We start from the raw sequence: 17,090 nt of genomic DNA, 5'->3' as shown, positions 1-17,090 counted from the left end.
GGATTTTCTTCAGGTCCTCCAGTTTCCTCCCACAGTCCAAAGATGTGCAGGTCGAGTGAATTGGCCATGCTAAGTTCTCCATAGTGTTCAGGGATATGTAGGCTAGGTGCATTAGTCAGGGGAAATGTGTCATCTAGGCGCATTAGTTATGGCATTAGAGTGGTCAGGTAATGGGTCTGGGTGGGCTACTTTTGAAGGCTGGTGTGGACTTGTTGGGCCAAATGGTTTGTTTCCACACTGTCGGGATTCCATGAGGGACTCTATTTTTAAATCAACCTGCTCAAACCTGTACTGATGCACCTGCTGTTCAGGTGGGACTTGAATTCAGACCTGAGGCCCAGAATTAGGCACACTGACACAGCGCTACCAGACTCCATTACTTGTATCGAGTTGTTCAGATATGTCATGACTTACGTCAATTGATATCATATCTCAATGTGGGGCTTGAATCTTGATTTTCTGGCACATGTTTAGAGACACTATCACTGTAAAGGAGAAGTCACTATAACTTTATCAGATCATGCAACTGTCCTCTCACTACAGAAAGAGTGAGAGAGAGAGACATCCGATGGGTAGTAAAACCGAAGGATCATCATACCATAGATAAGGGGAGAGCTGGAGAATGACAGTCTTTCATGGTAATTTCTGCTAGTACAGGAATTGAACCCATACTGTTGCTAGTTATATTGCATTGTAAACCCACCACCCAGCCAACTGACTATCACAATACCACAACACCTTAGGGCAACATTCTCTTTGGGACCAATGTGGGATGTTCTGCTGCAGTATAATCTCAATAGTCACTGCCTTTCAGAAATCAGTATGTAGAAGCCTAGGCATAGAAGTCCTGAAGTTTTTAAATCCTTAAACCCTAAAAGGTAAAGTATGCAAAATGAGAACTATATTACCTTACATTTACTGTGCAAAGGAAGTTCCTTAATAATCTACTGAATGAGTAAATGTGGAAGCTTTTCCTGTTCCCATTTCTTTGCTGCTTGACAGCTATTGCTTCCACTTAATTCAAGAGTTCTAAGTGAAAACCTGATTTTTTAACACACTAATGCCCTGCGCTACTCTAGCTCTTCTCCACTTAATTACATAAACAAAGCAAGAAAGCTTTTATTTCATGAAGATGTTTGCTTGTGCAGTACACTACCTCAGTGTCACAGGACTCATTCAATAAACATGATTGCATGGTTTTTGGATTGTTCACCACAGAGAGTTAAAATAAATACATCTGTCAAAACTAAATGTGCACTGTTCATTAAATGGAAAATAACAAAAATAAAATGTGTTTATAAATATATATTCAACTGTTTACATACCACTTGGTTGAGACTTGATAACACATATATTTGCAGTTAGAAGAAATAATATGGCAGTTACTTCCAACCACCCCATATTGAGAAAGCTCCAAGATATTTTCCTGAAAAAGACACAGTTCATTAATCTTTTACTACCCCTTCAAGCTTAAAAGGGAGCTCTTGCACAGTTACAATGATCTAAATGAGCTTAATTAAATGCTACATTATAGCAAAGCAACAACTTGCAATGACATAATATCTTTAACATAGAAAAAAATCCAAAATATCATAGAAAAGCATAACAAACAAAAATCACAACTGAACCAAAGAAGAAGACATTTTGATCACGAAGTGAATTTTGTGATGGACTTAAACGCAGAAACAGAGGTGCAGAAGCTGAATGGTTGAGGAAGGGAACTCCTGACTATCAGCTGGAGGATCTCAATTTGATCGGGGTCTTTTGGTGCTGCTTGTTGGGACGGAAGCCCAAAATGAAAAGTTCAAAACATGGAATTGTAGAAAAGATGGTTTCAGATCTGAGAGATGACACCACACTTAAGGACTTTGGACAAAGCCCGAAGTCACACAATGACATGTTATAGTCCAACAGGTTTATTTTAATCACAAGCTTTCAGAATGCTGCTTCACTTCACCTGAAGGAGCAGTGTTCTGAAAGCTTGTAGTAATTTAAAACAACCCTGTTGGACTATAATGTGGTGTCGAGTGACTTTTGACTTTGTCCATCCTGGTCCAACAGTAAGGACTTTGGAGATAAAGGTGGGGGTTGGGTGTTGGCTTGTTACTTTACTGGGAGGGGCTAAGATTTTTGAGAAGGGCCTGTTCATAGTAAATTGGAAAGTGATGGATAGAATCTAAGGGGAGGAAACTATTTTTAATACCAACCTTGAAGGGTAATTAGGTGATCACTAGTTTAGTTAGAATAAGGTCAAGAGAGCAGGAGCTGTCTCTCCTGGACAGGATGAGCTCAATGATGCTATTAGGGCAGCTGGAAGGGAAATATACAAAGATAAGGCTTGATGATCCTGGTGTGGTGAGCAGGTTTGGTTTGATGGGATTCAGCCAGATTTGACAATGCTTGCAATGGGTTTTACTGAGCTGTGCAAAAACACCTCTGTACACACTGAATAGAATAGGTTACTTTTTTTAAAAAAATGCATTTAGGTAGCACATTGATAAACAGCTGGTGGATTTTGAAATACAGTCAAAATGTAATGAGTAAGTTTCAATGAGCCACAAAATCCAAATGTTTCTCATCCTTTCATACATCAAAGCTCCCATAACACCTTTGAAGGAAAAAAAACAGCGAGATGGTTACCCTCGCTCCCTGCATCAATAGTACTAAAAGAAAAATCAATTGATTGGATTTAATGGCACTGAGAGTGTTGCTAGCAATGATCCACAAATAATGACGAGGTAAAAACAATGACTGCAGATGCTGGAAACCAGATTCTGGATCAGTGGTGCTGGAAGAGCATAGTAGTTCAGGCATCCAGCTCACTGCCTTTATTCCTGATGAAGGGCTTTTGCCCCTAACGTCGATTTCGCTGCTCGTTGGATGCTGCCTGAACTGCTGTGCTCTTCCAGCACCACTGATCCACAAATAATGACAGTGTGAGTCACTGTAGTCTGACCAGACCACAGGGCTGCGCTCATTAGAGAGAGCAACTGGTAGTAATTTACTCTGAGGGCCACCACACATTAGGTGAGGGGCGAGGCTGAGAAAGAGACGCCTTCCTGGTAACGTCAGTCGGTGATGGGAATTGAATCCATGCTATTGGTATCACAGTGCTCCGCAAATCAACTGAGCTTCATTCTCCTGGATACAGCCTGACCTGCTGTGTTTTTTCCAGCACCACACTCTCGTCTCTCATCTCCAGCATCTGCAGTCCCCACTTTCGCCTGAGCTAAAGTGCATGCTGAATGAAGTGTGATGTAAAACATTAAGCTCTCTCCGTGTGCAATGGGCACAGACAGATTTTATCTGAACTATCCACTGAGAGACATAGATAGGGGAGATACGAGGGATACTTTTCTCCTTCGCAGCCAGTGTCTATAAACGGGGGGGGGGGGGGGGGGGGGGGCACGGATTTAAAGCAGGAAACCGAAGATTTAGTATTTTTGAGGAAGAAAAAACACTAGAGAGTGCTGACTATCCGGAACCCAGTGCCTGAAACGGACATAGAGTGGGGATACGGGTGGAAAACTAGAGATATTTCATTACTTATTAGGTGAGCAAAGTTAAATCACACAACACCAGGTTACTGTCCAACAGGTTTAACTGGAAGCACTAGCTTTCGGAGCGACGCTCCTTCATCAGGTGGTTGAGCATTATTGTAGTAGGTGCAATATTAGGTGAGCATTTGACACGTTTTCGCATACAAAGCCTTGAACAAGTGATTAGGACAGACGCTTGATGACCAGCACGGACACAATGGGCCGAAGAGCCTCTCTCAGTGCTGAAAAAAACACTATATCGGTTTAATTCTAATTATTATTCCTTAAGAATGCAAACCGCCGTTGTCTTTCAAATTCCATCGGGATAAAGTTAACCCACTTTTAGACATAGCGTATTTTTGGATAAATGCGCTGTGTGTGTGTGTGTGTATCCTTATCTGTTCTCAATTAATCCGATCGGCATTCGGAAAGATCTTCCAAGTGTTCATTAGCCCTTTCCGTAGTCGTGTCTGAACCCTGTCAGTAATCGCACAATTTCAGTCAATGTGCAAACCGAAAGATTTCTAACAGCCTCGTGGAGCCGAAGTGCTGCATATCTCAATTCAAATGAAAGTCGATCACATCTACATAGCGCCGGCTTTCCCGAGCTGCCGGGGAGCTGCACACCCCCCCATACACACACACACACACAAACCCCAATCGTTTCACACTGACCTTTCCACTCAGCCACCTTCTCACCCCGGAAGGCAGCTCGGCTTTTGCCTCTTTGAAAGGAGTCGACCACCTCGGGACAGAACTTGGCCAATGCTGCAGTGCACTCACAGAAATAAAAGGCAATGTCTTTTCAGTTTCATGGTATGGACGGATTAATGCCGAAAAGAGAGAGGGGTTAGATCGCGAGAACAGCGTACACTGCCACTCTCACAGCCCGCGACCCCTCAAAAAGCAGCAATATAACCGATGCATTTTCGTGAACAAACGAGATCGCTATCTTGGGTCCAGTTTAGAGGCTCCTACATTGTTCTAAATGTCCAGCAAAGCGGAGATCCACCTCAAACAATGGATTGCAGTGAAGAGGCAAACGCTAACTCCTTACAGCTCCATATGGAAGTTGAGGAAATCTTTACTGAATAGGCATCTTTAACCGTCTAGAAAACCGAAATCCCCCCCAAGGTATTTTTGCGGGTCAGACAATCTAAAACGAATCTATATTGTCTCTTGCCATCTTCACATTAATGTAATTGAAGTAAAAATCCCCAATTTAAAGTCTCAGAAATGGGTCAATTTAAAGTTGAAGGTAAATCGACTAAATGCAATGGCAGCACAGGAGTTTTATAACGGATGTATACATTCAGTCATTGTCTAGCTTTATTCTGTATAAAATTCATACACAAATATTGCAAAAGCTATTGCTACTTACATGTAAACCAGATGATATCAAGCCGCCTACTGCAGACAGCACATTGGAAAACTCCGAAGTTTCACGTTAATAAACTGCTCACAAGCTCCTCCTCCTGATTACACTTCATACCTCCCCAAAGGGAAGCAATTGGAAATAATAATTACACAGGTTTTTTTTACAGTAAATAAAGTCCGCCCATTGTTGTCCAAGTACAGGCGGCTCTACCACGAACTCTCTGAGTGAAGTGGTAATCTGTTACATTCCAGTTGAATGTCTGGTCTTTGGGGTTGAAGAGGAATTTGCAGAGTTTCAGGGCATGAGGGAAAATTCATTGGGGTAAAATGACGTGACCAACCGCTTTGCGAAAGTAGAAATCACAGCAGACAGGTAGATGTACACCTAAGACTTCCTCAATATGTTTTAAGAAAGGTGCCCATTATCGGATCATAACTGTGGGCAAAGCATAGGATGTGTGTAAAAATCTACCATGGATGTAATGGTGTAATGCAAAGCATCATGGCACCTTTGGTCACAAGTACTGAGGCAACACCCAGTACTGAGATCATTTTTTTAGATCTGTTTATTCACAAATTTAAAGCCAATTTGTGAGATTGCCATGATGATGCCAAACTTAAAAGGGCAATGCACTCAGAGAATGAGGAAGAATTCGCAGAGTGAATGATAACATATAGCAGAGTGGGCGAAACAAATACACCAGTTACTTAAAGATGCCAATGATAAGTTATTGCAGACAGAAGAGAGAAAGGTGTTATGTAGATGATTCATTAAGATCACCATAAAGGAACCTGAAAGAGTCTGCCGAATATTAGTAGACTTGATGTTCACCCAAAGGAAAACAGTGAGCACCAAGTTAAAAAGATACTGAACTCTAAGGCCTATGTGGTTTCATAATTCAGTTGTACTGCAGACAGAATTACACATAGAATTATTTATCTCCCAAATCAAACTCCTTTAATGTAGCTAGGACAAACTTGACAATTTACAGAGATATGTTCTAGCTACAACTTCCTTGCATTCATAAACAAAGTCGTAGAGTCATTACAGTGCCATCAAATTACACCTAACTTTCCATGTGTTAAATTTGAGGAGAGATTGTTGGCACTCATGCTGTATTCCTCAGAGTTTAGAAGAATGAAAAGCGCTGTCAGTGAAACAAATAAAATTCTTCGAAAAATCAAGGAACCGGAGGACAGTGCAGGAAAGGCAGAGTTGGTGTAGAAGATTATCATACTGAAGCAGTCTCAAAGGAGGAATAGTTTATACATGTCTATTTTATATGGATTTTGTTTGTGCCAAAGCTCAGTTTAACTGCTCCCAATGCTATTGTTTTCTTGGCCTTCAGATTAGACTGCAGCATGACCTCAACAACACCCAAGCCTTGACTGACTTGGGAGCAGTTACGTTTGTGAGGTATAAACACCAATGGCCACCTCTAACAAGGAAAAGTCTGTTATCTTCTGAGCTTCACTGGCACCACTGTTACCAGGTTTAATGCTGTCACTATCCACGAGGGTCACACTTGGCTTGAAGTTGAACTGACCCATTAGTTTCATGGCCTGACTATAAGCACAAGATAGGTTCTGGGTGCTGCACAACAAAACCTTCTCAATGTTTCTCAAATCAGTGGAAGTCAAATGTGCCCCATTCCAAAGTTGGCAGCAACTAGACCGCAGCCAGGATACACCCAGAATAAAGCAACCGGTTTAACTGATCATTGCCACTAAACTACATATGCAATCTGCACTATCAGTGCACAGTGGACTGCAGTATCTATTATCACCTTGCAACATTTTCATAAACAACACAACCCAGGTATTCAACCTTCTCCAGAAAGAAAGACAATATCATAGGAACACCATAGTTCACCAGATCCATCAAAATCTAAGCTTCTCTGACTTTAAAAAATGTATTTTGAAAACCCTGGAATTCATGATTGAAAACTGTTAGAAGTTTTCCATCACCAGAAAGATCACTGTAGTCCTTCAATGTTACTCATCACCATCTTTTCAGGAAACGTAGGAATGGACAATATATAGAACACTGACAGCAATGCCCATATTCTAAAATTAGATTTAAAAGTTATAATGCAGCTAATGAGTTTACACAGAGGCTTTTGCAAAGTATAAGACGCTACATGGAGCAAGACCCATTGCAAAAGAAGACCATGAAATGATAATTGACAAGAGGAATTCATATCCATTTTTAAAATAATAGATGAGAGTTTAAAAATGGTAACTCTTGTAGAAAATTCACTTTCAATATTCAGTTTAGTGAGACATTCCAGGGCCCAGGATGCATCACATTGTGTTTTCATTCAATCCTGGGATGTGGCCTTTGCTGGCAAGGCAAGCATTTGTCGCCCATCCCTGGTTAGAGCTCGGAAAATGTGGTGAGTTTTCTTTGTAACTAATTACAGGTCATGCCATAAGCACTGTATTTATATGGTTGGTCTGGTTAAACTTCTGGGCAAAATTGAGGATTGCAGATGCTGGAGATCAGAGTCAAGATTAGAGTGGTGCTGGAAAAGCACAGCAGGTCAGGCAGCATCGGAGGAGCAGGAAAATTGACGTTTCAGGCTCATTCCGGGTGAAGGACTTTTGCCCAAAACATCAATTTTCCTGCTCCTTGGATGCTGCCTGACCTGCTGTGCTTTTCCAGCACCGATCTAATCTTGATTAATCTTCTGGTCATTGATTAGCTTCAGCATGTTGTTGGCATGTGATTCAACAACAATAATGCCAATGACCTTTGAGGGCAGGTTGTTACATTCTCTCTTGCTAAACATGACCGTTGCCTTGTACTTGGGTTACACACGTTACTTACCATCTATCAGCCCAGGCCTGAGTGTTACATGGATTGTGGCTGCATGCAGGCACAGGCTGCATCAAAGTCTGAAGAGTTTTGAATACTCAAAGATGAAATTGCCTTGGACCCATTCTCTCATTATAGAGAGAGATGACTGGAGACAAATTTAACTTGAATGTCACCGTACCTCAAGGCAGGGGTGAGATTGAGAAGGCAGGACCTTCAGGGTAACCTTGGCTGGTGTGGGAAATTGACCTGGCACAGTACGCATCACTTCAGATTGTAGACCTGCTGCCCAGCCAACTGAGCTAATTTGATGCCATACTTGGTCAAATGCTGCCTTGGCATTTCACCTTTGAAATTCATCTTCTCTGTTAAAGCTTGATCCAAGGCTGTAATGAAGTCAGGAACAATTTGAGCATGGCATAACCCAAACTGAGTGTCAATGAGCAGCTTATTGCGAAATGTGGCTTGACAACGCTGTCAATGACATTGGTCTGTAGACTTGCTGATGTTGAATGATGGGCAATAATTGAAATGTCCTGTTTTTTTTGAGGACTGGGCATATCTGGGTAATTTTCTACATTGATGGGCAGATGTCTTTGATGGAGATGTACTCTGGATCATTAGTCCAGGGGTTGCAAACAAAAAGTCTTCATTTACATCATGCCTAACAAACAATTTTGTACTTCGGAATTCTTTTCACTGCTGTCAAGTAAAAAATAAAACAGCTAATTTGCATATCACTGTAAGATTAATGGCCACATTATCTCTTTTAACAATCTTGTTTGAGGATTAAATAATGGTCAGGAGAATTCCATTGCTGTTCTTTGAATTGGATTCGAGGATATGTTGCATTAAATTGAGAAATCAGATGGGGCCTTAGATCAAGACTAAGTCTCCAAAAACACTGAACTCTTGGAGTATTGCCTCAGGGTGCTTAGTGAGATAATGTGCTCAAATCTATAGAGTACAGTTTGAACCCATGACCGTCTAATAATGGTAGGGGTGCTGCCCTAGTCAAGGCATACATGAGATAAAACATGTCTTTTGTGAAAAAAAAACAACATTTGATAGTTCTGTACTTGTGGTTTTTCAAAGCAAGTAAGAAATGTGTTAGGAACTAAGGTTTGGCACTCCCAACATGAAAAAACATGTTGGCCAGACTGTTTCTGCATTTCTGACTGAACCTTTAATTTTGTCCTTAATTAAATGTCAAAGTTCAGATTTTGCCCGTGCTGGGGCCCTGCACACATCTGACTCATGCTGTAGGGAGGTGATATGTAATCCAGAGATCTAGAGCAGATGGTGGAATTTGGATTTTTAAATAACTCTGGAATTTAAAAAAAATGATGATCATTAAAACACTGTCATAAAAGAACCCATCTGGTTCACTGACGCTCTTTAAGGAAGGAAGACTGCCATCTTTATCTGGTCCAGCTTCCACGTGTCTCCAGATCAAGCAGCAATATGGTTCACTATTAACAGTCTCCTGAAATGGATTAATAAGTTATTCGGTTGTATTAAACTGCTAAAAAGCCTCAGAAAGAGGAATAAAACCAAATAGACTAGTTGGCCTTGACATAGGCGATAGAAATTATCATAGCAAACTCTGCCCTGCCAACCCTGCAAAGCTTTTGATTAACAGCATCTGGGGCTAACACCAACACTGAAAGAGCTGTCTCATAGATGAGTCAAGCAACAGTCTGACATTGTTACACGCAGGAATCATACAATGTCCCAGACAGCAACTCCAATATTTCAGCAGAAGTGGTGGCACAGTGATAGGCAGTCAAGAGGGAGTTGCTGAACATTGACTCCAGTTCCCATGAAGTCTCAATACATATCAACATGGGAAAGAAAACCTACTGCTGATTACTGTACCTCTACACACCTCTGCCAATTAACTAGTACTCCACCATGTACAATGTTTAGCAAAATTTGGGACTTCTCAGATACTGAAGCAGTTCATGCCTGAAAGCAGCAAGACTTGAACAATATTCAGGCTTGGTCTGACAAGTGCCACACAAATGCAAATCAATGACTATGATTACTAAGAGAGAATTTAACCATCACTCCTTGAAATTCCATGACGTTACCATCATTGGAGCCTCCACCATCAACATCCTGGGGGTTACCATTGACCAGAAATATAAATAGTGTAGCTCCAATAATAAGATCAGAGTCTAGAAATTTGCAACTGGTAAATCACCTCCTTATTCCCCACAGCTTGTCCACCATCTACAAGGCACAACTCAGGAGGGTTGCTGTGAATGGAATACATCCCAATTGTCTGGATGAGTGCAGCTCCAATAACACTCAAGAAAGTTTCAGGACAAAGCCACCCATTTGATTGGCACCACATCAACAAACATTCATTACCTCCCCCACTGACACACAGGACCAACAATGTGCACCATCTACAAGATTCACTGCAGAAATTCACTGAGGCATCTTCGATAGCACCCTCCAAACCCATTACCACTACCATCTAGAAGGATAAGGGCAGCGGTTACATTGTAATACCACCACCTTCAATGTCCCCTCACTATCCTGATTTGGAAATATATTGTCAATCCTGCAATGTCACTGGAACACCACCCGAACAACATTATCTACAGCAAAGGGACTGCAGCAGTTCAAGAAGGTAGCTAACCAGCATCGTCACAAGGGTATTAGGATGGGTAGTAAATCTGGCTTAGACAGGAAAGTCCATAGCTTATAAACAATTTTTTAAAAGTCTGAAGTGTTTGAAATGGGCTGGCAACCAATATAACAACAGGGGGGGGACGTCGATTATCCGAATGTGATGGCCGGGCACTCTTTCATTCGGATAATCGATTATTCGGTTAATTGATTAAATGCTTTTCCTCAGGGGCTCGGAGTTTTTAAAGTCTGTTCCTCATTCAGGAGACTGCAGCAGCGCACGAGGTCCCCCCTAACACCAGCGTCCGTCCAACACCGACACCCCACCCCCGCCCCTGTCCAACACTGCCCGTCCTCAACCCCGTCCGACACTGCCCCCCAACCCTGCCTAACCCCGCCCCGCCCCGTCCTACACCTCTACCCCCAACTCCGTCTGACACTGCCCCCCCAACCCTGCCTAACCCCGCCCCCGCCCCGTCCTACACCTCCACCCCCAACTTCGTCCAACACTGACCCCCCCCGCCCCCGTGCAACAACCGCCACCTCCAACCCTGTCTGACACTGTCCCCATCCCCAATCCTGTCCAACACCGCCCCCCTCGCCTACCCCCCCCAACCCAGTACACACCCGCCCCTCTCTGGAGCAACTGGACTATACACCACCAACAAGACTGCTGCTGCAGTTGCCTTTGTGGGGTAAGTCTCCAAATAGTGTGTATACACACACACACACACACACACACACACACCTTTTTACTGTAACCTTTTGACAGGTTTCACCTATGTCCTGTAAAGGACAATGTTGGAGAGATTATTTGGGTAGGGGGTATAGGGTACAGCCCTCTGTGGAACTCCAGAGAAAGTGTGGGGAGAGAGAGAGGGCGGACGGTTAGTCATTTGGAGACTGTGCCTGTTTAATCACTGTGAACAAAAGACGTGATCGCTGCTGGAAACACGTCTTTGATGTAATGTTTCCATCAGCACCTTGAGATCTCCTTCAGACAATCTGATTTTTGGATAATCAAGGGTCCTCCGTATACTAATAGATTCAGCTCTAGAGGCTCTGCTATAAGAAATCAGCATTAAAAATAGAGAGCAGTATAGAATGTTTGGAGGTTTGATGTTCTAAGATTTGGACGCAAGATTGATCACCTTAATAATTAGTCAAATTTAACTAGTAAAGACAAATAGGCTTTTATATTTCGAATAGTAATCATTTTATAAACAAAGATGCATTTACATGAGGGTCTTGATACACATCTGGCTCCATTGAAAGCTAAACAAGATGACAATGTCATCTTCAATAATATTACAGTGAGTGATGCTCCTTGTACCCTTACCCTTTCAAACCTTCTTATACAGCACTTCCTTCCAAATCTTTGCCCTGGTTATTACTTCATATGCATTCGCTTTTGCTGTTAACTTTAAATCCTACCCCATCATCCCCTAAGTCCCTAACTTTATATATTGAATCGGTCAGGTGTTTTCATGACTGCCTGATCATGTTCTCATTGAGACTTGGAAGATCAGTCGCATTTATTCTAACTTTTTTTTATTGTACTTGACTGTTTTCATTAAGGTCTGGAGATTGCAGTACTCTTATTGTTTTGGATTCAGCATTTGGTTCTTCCAAATGGATTAACATTTGAATCTTTAGTACATTGGAATAAGGCTTCTCCTGTTTATTCTTTTAGAATCTCCTGCATTCACACCAGACTCAATCTCTGTTGATCGATGTCTCTTTGGACAGTTACCTCTTCTCTGTTTTGATCTCTGATCCAAATCCTTTGACTTTCATTTAGCTTTGACAGGTTGTTTTTACAGTATTGTCTGTTGAAGTTTTTGCTTCTTATGCTGAGTAACATTTCCACTGTCTTGCACTCTTATAATTCTAGACATTTAGTCCTAGGAGTAATTTATTGGGCAGGACAGAGAGTTATGTTTTAAATTTCTTTCCCATCTGATGCAATAATGGTGTGGAACTATAGATTAAGAGGTCTACATGGAAATCTTTATTCTACTTTTAGCGTGATTTGATTATTCAGATTCCTCTTTCTGTTTCACCAGCAGATTCAAGGTATCTGGGAGAACTTAGAACATTCTTCTTTTTTGTCTGCAAAATGAGTGAGATACTCATTAACAAATTGTGGTTTGGTGTCTAACATAACTTTACGTGGTACCCCATGTGCTGCAATCAGTTCTTTAAATGTTCCAATGACTATATCAGTAGTAAACATGTATAAATTTTAACATTGATCCCATCTAGAAAAATAAGCAATGGCAATCAGGTATGGTTCAGGTTTGAAGAAGGTTAAATCCATTCCTAGATGTAGGTGTAGACAGTTTCTCTAGATAATGTATGTGCCTTTATTTATGCTTGACCATGTACATATCCCATTTTGTCAGCAAATCTCAGGTAAATGCAATTGCAGTCTCCTGATTCCTGACTAAATCCTTGTGAGTTTTTTTTAATCACAAGCTTAAGCAAAGGGTATGTAGTGTGTCTCATTTAAGACTGATGAGATATTCTGAGAATCTTTCACAACTTAATGGACTGCATGAGCCTCTTTGTCCATCGCATCTCAGTTGTTGACAGTGCAGTGAATGTGTAATAGATCGATCTTTGATTAAAAAGGCTGTGGCTGAGGAATTTGCCGCAGTAAAGCTTGGTAATGAAGTGTTGTAGTGTGCTAGCATATCTGAGGACTTTAGCACTTTCTTGATCCTCTAGGGTTAGGGTTAGATGAAATGCTTGTTCCTTGTGTGCATCCCAGCAGCATGCTTGCATTTTTGTCAAGAGTCATTTTGAAGGTTCAGTATCTTATGCAGAATTTGATAGGGATTGATATACCATTGCAAGAAAATGTTGAAGAGCTTGGAGTTGGCAGTTTGCTTACAGCTCTTATCATAAATACCGGAAGAAACATCAAAGCAGCGCTTCACACGAGGCTCCAACAGCACTGATGATGTTCCCTAGCCAGGAAACGAAATGTTTGCAGCAAAAACTTCCAGCTCGGCGAGCAGAACCACAACAACGGATACCCGAGCTACAAATCTTCAATCAGATTTTAAGCTCTTATCATTTGCAGCTTTGCCATTACGCCCTTGCGACTCACAAGGTGATCTAAGAAGTGAATAAACATCAAAATGTAACATTTTTGATTGGAATGTCAGTCCTTTTAGCTGTAAACAATTCAAGATTAGGTCATTTTCTGAGTGGCAGTCAGTAACTAGTGAAGTCTTACAGGGATCAGTGCTTAGTCCCTACTATTCACAATTTATATCAATGATTTGATGAGAAATCTAAATTTCATTACTTCACATTTACAGACAACATGAAGTTAGGTGGAAGGGTGAACTGTGAGGAGGATGCAGTCATGTTTCAGTGTGTTTTAGATAAGTGAGTAAATGATTGGGCAACTGATGGCAGATAAAGTATAAGATGGACAAGTGGGATGTCACCCACCTTGGTAGCAAAAAACAGACAAGCAGATTATTATTTGAATGATGATAAGTAGTGAAACAGAGAGATGCAACAAGATCTAGGTGTCCTTGTATACCAGTCGCTGAAGGTAAGCATCCAAATGCTATGTGATCCATCTCCGACCCGAGTATACTAATTCATTTTAGTTGACTCCGCTTTCATGCTCACATAGTTGCTCTTGTTTAGATTTAAAATACTGGTCCCAGACACAACCTTCTCCCTTTAAGAAATGTAAAATTCAATTATACTGTGGTTGCTGCAATTTGGGCATGCCTTCACTTTCAAGTCATTAATTAATCCTGATAAATTACATGAAACCAGGTCAAATATAACTTGCTGTCTGGTCAATTGCAAAGTATATTGCTTTAAAAAACCATCTCAAAAGTAGTTCATGAATTTCTCATTCAGGCCTTTATTGCCAATCCAGTTTATATGTAGATAAAGTCACATGTGATTAGTGATATACCTTTATCACAAGTATCTGACATTCCTTCCTTTGACTTTGTCCTACATTGTGTTCAGGGACCTTTAGATTAATCTCGTATTACTATTTTCTTTTCTTACCTTGCCTCTAATCTTCAATATACCATTTATTCACACATTTGCTCCCATGTGCTGCAGCTTGTTCTGCCAATCTTTATGAATTTAATTAATTAATTAAATTAGAGCAAGAACTAATTCCAAAGAGCTCCACTGAATCTGACCAAATGACACTATGTCCTTTGCTCATCTGCTCCCTCCAGGTGCTGCTGACACCCATCTAGGATTCCTCATCTCACCAACCCTTCTGGGTGGCTGCTGACTGCCTGTTTCAGGATGCCCTTTCACCCACTCATTTGTTAGAACTGGAGTCATTCCTTGAGGTACCAGCTCTTCTTTTTACCTTTATTCTAAGCTTTTCTCCAGCCGTTTTGTCTGATATCCCTCTCTGTGCAGAGTTCAGGATTTTTAATTCTACTTCCTTTTCCACTGGTCTTCCTTTTACTTTCTCCATTCTTGCCACTTCAAGCTTTCCTATTTCTAGCCCTTCTTCAACTTTTCTTCTTTCTTCCTTCTCACCTCTTTCTACTCGTCTTTTCTTTACTGTTTCTCTCACTTCTTTTGCAGTTTGTTTACCAGCCAGTCACTGAGCATCTGCACAAGAGGCTGCCAATTTAATTTTAGCAAAGGAACATCAAAAGGGAAAAGAAAATGCAAACTTTAACACGGTATAAAAACTGGCTGAAATGGCCTTATCATAAATATCAGAAACAAAGTTTGAATTCTTTCACTCTTGCATCAACATTGCAGTGAGTCAAACGTCTTTAAATCCTGACTGACTGCTGGCTTGGCTTCTAGAACTTGTTCTGAGAATGTGCTTTCACTGCTTGGACATGATTCCTGATGTGTTGGAGATAATTTGCACCATCTTGAAGTTTCTGCGCCTTTTGGTCTGCATTTCCCAGCTGTCAGCCTTCACAACGCCTTGGAGGATGATTATGATGATTGATCCAAGAGTTGGAACAAAAAGGAACACCAACCAAAGCATTAGCAGCTGCTGATTTCCCCTCAGCAATCTGCCGCTAAACAGGATAAAAGTGCTGAGCACAGTGCTCTAGTGGCACCCCAATACAGGGTATACAAACAGAGGGTTAGATTCTTGGATGAATATTTAACACAGAGCTCCAGAGGTTCATATTTTCTTGTCTGGAAGTTGCTCCTGCATGCATTTTCTGTGAGAAATCTGTAAGTGCCTTTTAGTATGCCCCAACCAGGGCTTCCAGAATGATAATGGCCTGCTGTGCCGTGTACAATATGACATGATAACTCCAGTCCCTCGTCAGTTGTGTTCAGTGCTTCTGCATAGGCTGACAGGATCTTCTATTTCGGATGCTGCTCCAGGATAATCTTATTCACTGACAGCCCCCAAGGGTTCTGTATTCTTCAACAACAACTCATCCCCCTGTCTCCAGTTCCAATTCCTCCTCATTTCTGACGTGCACAGCAAAGTGTGAAGACCTAACTCCCTTTATTTATGTCCTTTTCAAGAGTGATCGATCTCCTCTGAGACATCTTCCTCCTCGTTTTCTGACGCCAGCTCCTGATAGACACTTGTAGAACCTTAATTGACAGGATGCAAGGATTCTAAGTCATCATTTGGCAGATCATTACTTAAATGGCTGTTCAAGTCAAGTTAACATGGGTGTGTGTTGTATGACATATGGCAATGTTTAATTCCTTTGCGTGATGACTCAAAGACTCTAAATCCTCATTGCCATTATAATGCATGGGTGATTTATCCCCATCACATCCTCCTCTACAGTTGTCAAAAGGACAACACTGGTGGGTCACCTCTAGTTCTCTTCCTTCCCCTTAAATAAGACAAAGAACTGTGGATGTTGGAGATCTGAAACAGAAACTGCTGGTGAAACTCACAGCATCCATGGGGAAAAAACAGAGTTAACGTTTCAAGTCCATTCTGATGAAGAGCCACCAGATTTGAAACATTAACTCTGCCTTCTCTCCATAGGCATTGCCAGGCCTGCTGAGTTTAGCCAGCAATTTCCGTGTTGGTTTCCATCACATTTCCCCCAACTCCTTGTTGCTCCGTACTGTCTTTTCATGGGAGGAGTGAAAAGGAAAGACCTGTGAATGTGAGTTCTGGAATCTCTTGAGAGGCTGGAAGGACACCATTAATGGAGGATCATTGTGTGGGATGGGTGTGAGTTTACAAAAAAAATGAAGTTGAATGACAGTGGCGGCTGGACAGGTTGATGAAATGCCTTGATGTACAGGACTAGATGTACCTGCAAGGGTTGTTGGTCTGAAGAGTGATGTGCAAGACAAGGCTTGGGGGGACTGAGTAAGGCAGTTTGTATCTGAAGGCCACTCACCTTTCCCGGTCTAATCAGGCCAATCAATTGCCTGAAACATTGATTTTAAGAATCTTCCTGCTGACCTTATAGGCCCCAGCTAGCCAAAGTGGAGGACAGTATCTCCTTGCAGGTCCTTGCTTCCCACAAGTATGATGTCCAGTGACGCATGGGAGAAATGCAGAGCTGCCTGCTCACCGCGAGCCTCCATCAGTGTGTTCCTTGGTTGGTCATGATCTTTCCACAATGCTGAAATTTGACCCTTCCCAGATTCATTACAAGCCAAATAAATTGACGTGAATTATGGGGTGTCTTCCCACTCTAATAGGTTGGGAAACCACGAGGTCAGATACAAGTGCAATGACTGCAATAAAAGCCACT

At 41.6% G+C, this 17,090-nt stretch overlaps 1 protein-coding gene across 2 annotated transcripts in view; it reads right to left on the bottom strand.

Annotated features, from left to right (window-relative positions):
• The window catches only part of col6a4a (collagen, type VI, alpha 4a), a 147,942-nt gene extending 142,987 nt beyond the window's left edge, over positions 1-4,955 (bottom strand). Inside the window, exons 1-3 of one of the 2 annotated variants that reach the window (XM_060850256.1) lie at positions 4,921-4,955; positions 4,215-4,307; positions 1,326-1,426 (exon numbers count right to left, since the gene is read on the bottom strand). In XM_060850256.1, coding sequence (XP_060706239.1) covers positions 1,326-1,401 — 76 coding nt within the window. In that variant the 5' untranslated portion in view covers positions 1,402-1,426; positions 4,215-4,307; positions 4,921-4,955. Of the gene's footprint in view, positions 1-1,325; positions 1,427-4,214; positions 4,318-4,920 lie in introns of both variants that reach the window. The other variant, XM_060850255.1, reaches the window with a different exon arrangement.
• Positions 4,956-17,090: the final 12,135 nt, after the last annotated feature.

The sequence above is a fragment of the Hemiscyllium ocellatum genome, chromosome 34, assembly GCF_020745735.1.
Source record: "Hemiscyllium ocellatum isolate sHemOce1 chromosome 34, sHemOce1.pat.X.cur, whole genome shotgun sequence".
Classification (NCBI taxonomy): Eukaryota; Metazoa; Chordata; class Chondrichthyes; order Orectolobiformes; family Hemiscylliidae; genus Hemiscyllium; species Hemiscyllium ocellatum.
The sequence above is the reverse complement of the archived record's forward strand: the minus strand, read 5'-3'. Positions and strand labels throughout refer to the sequence as shown.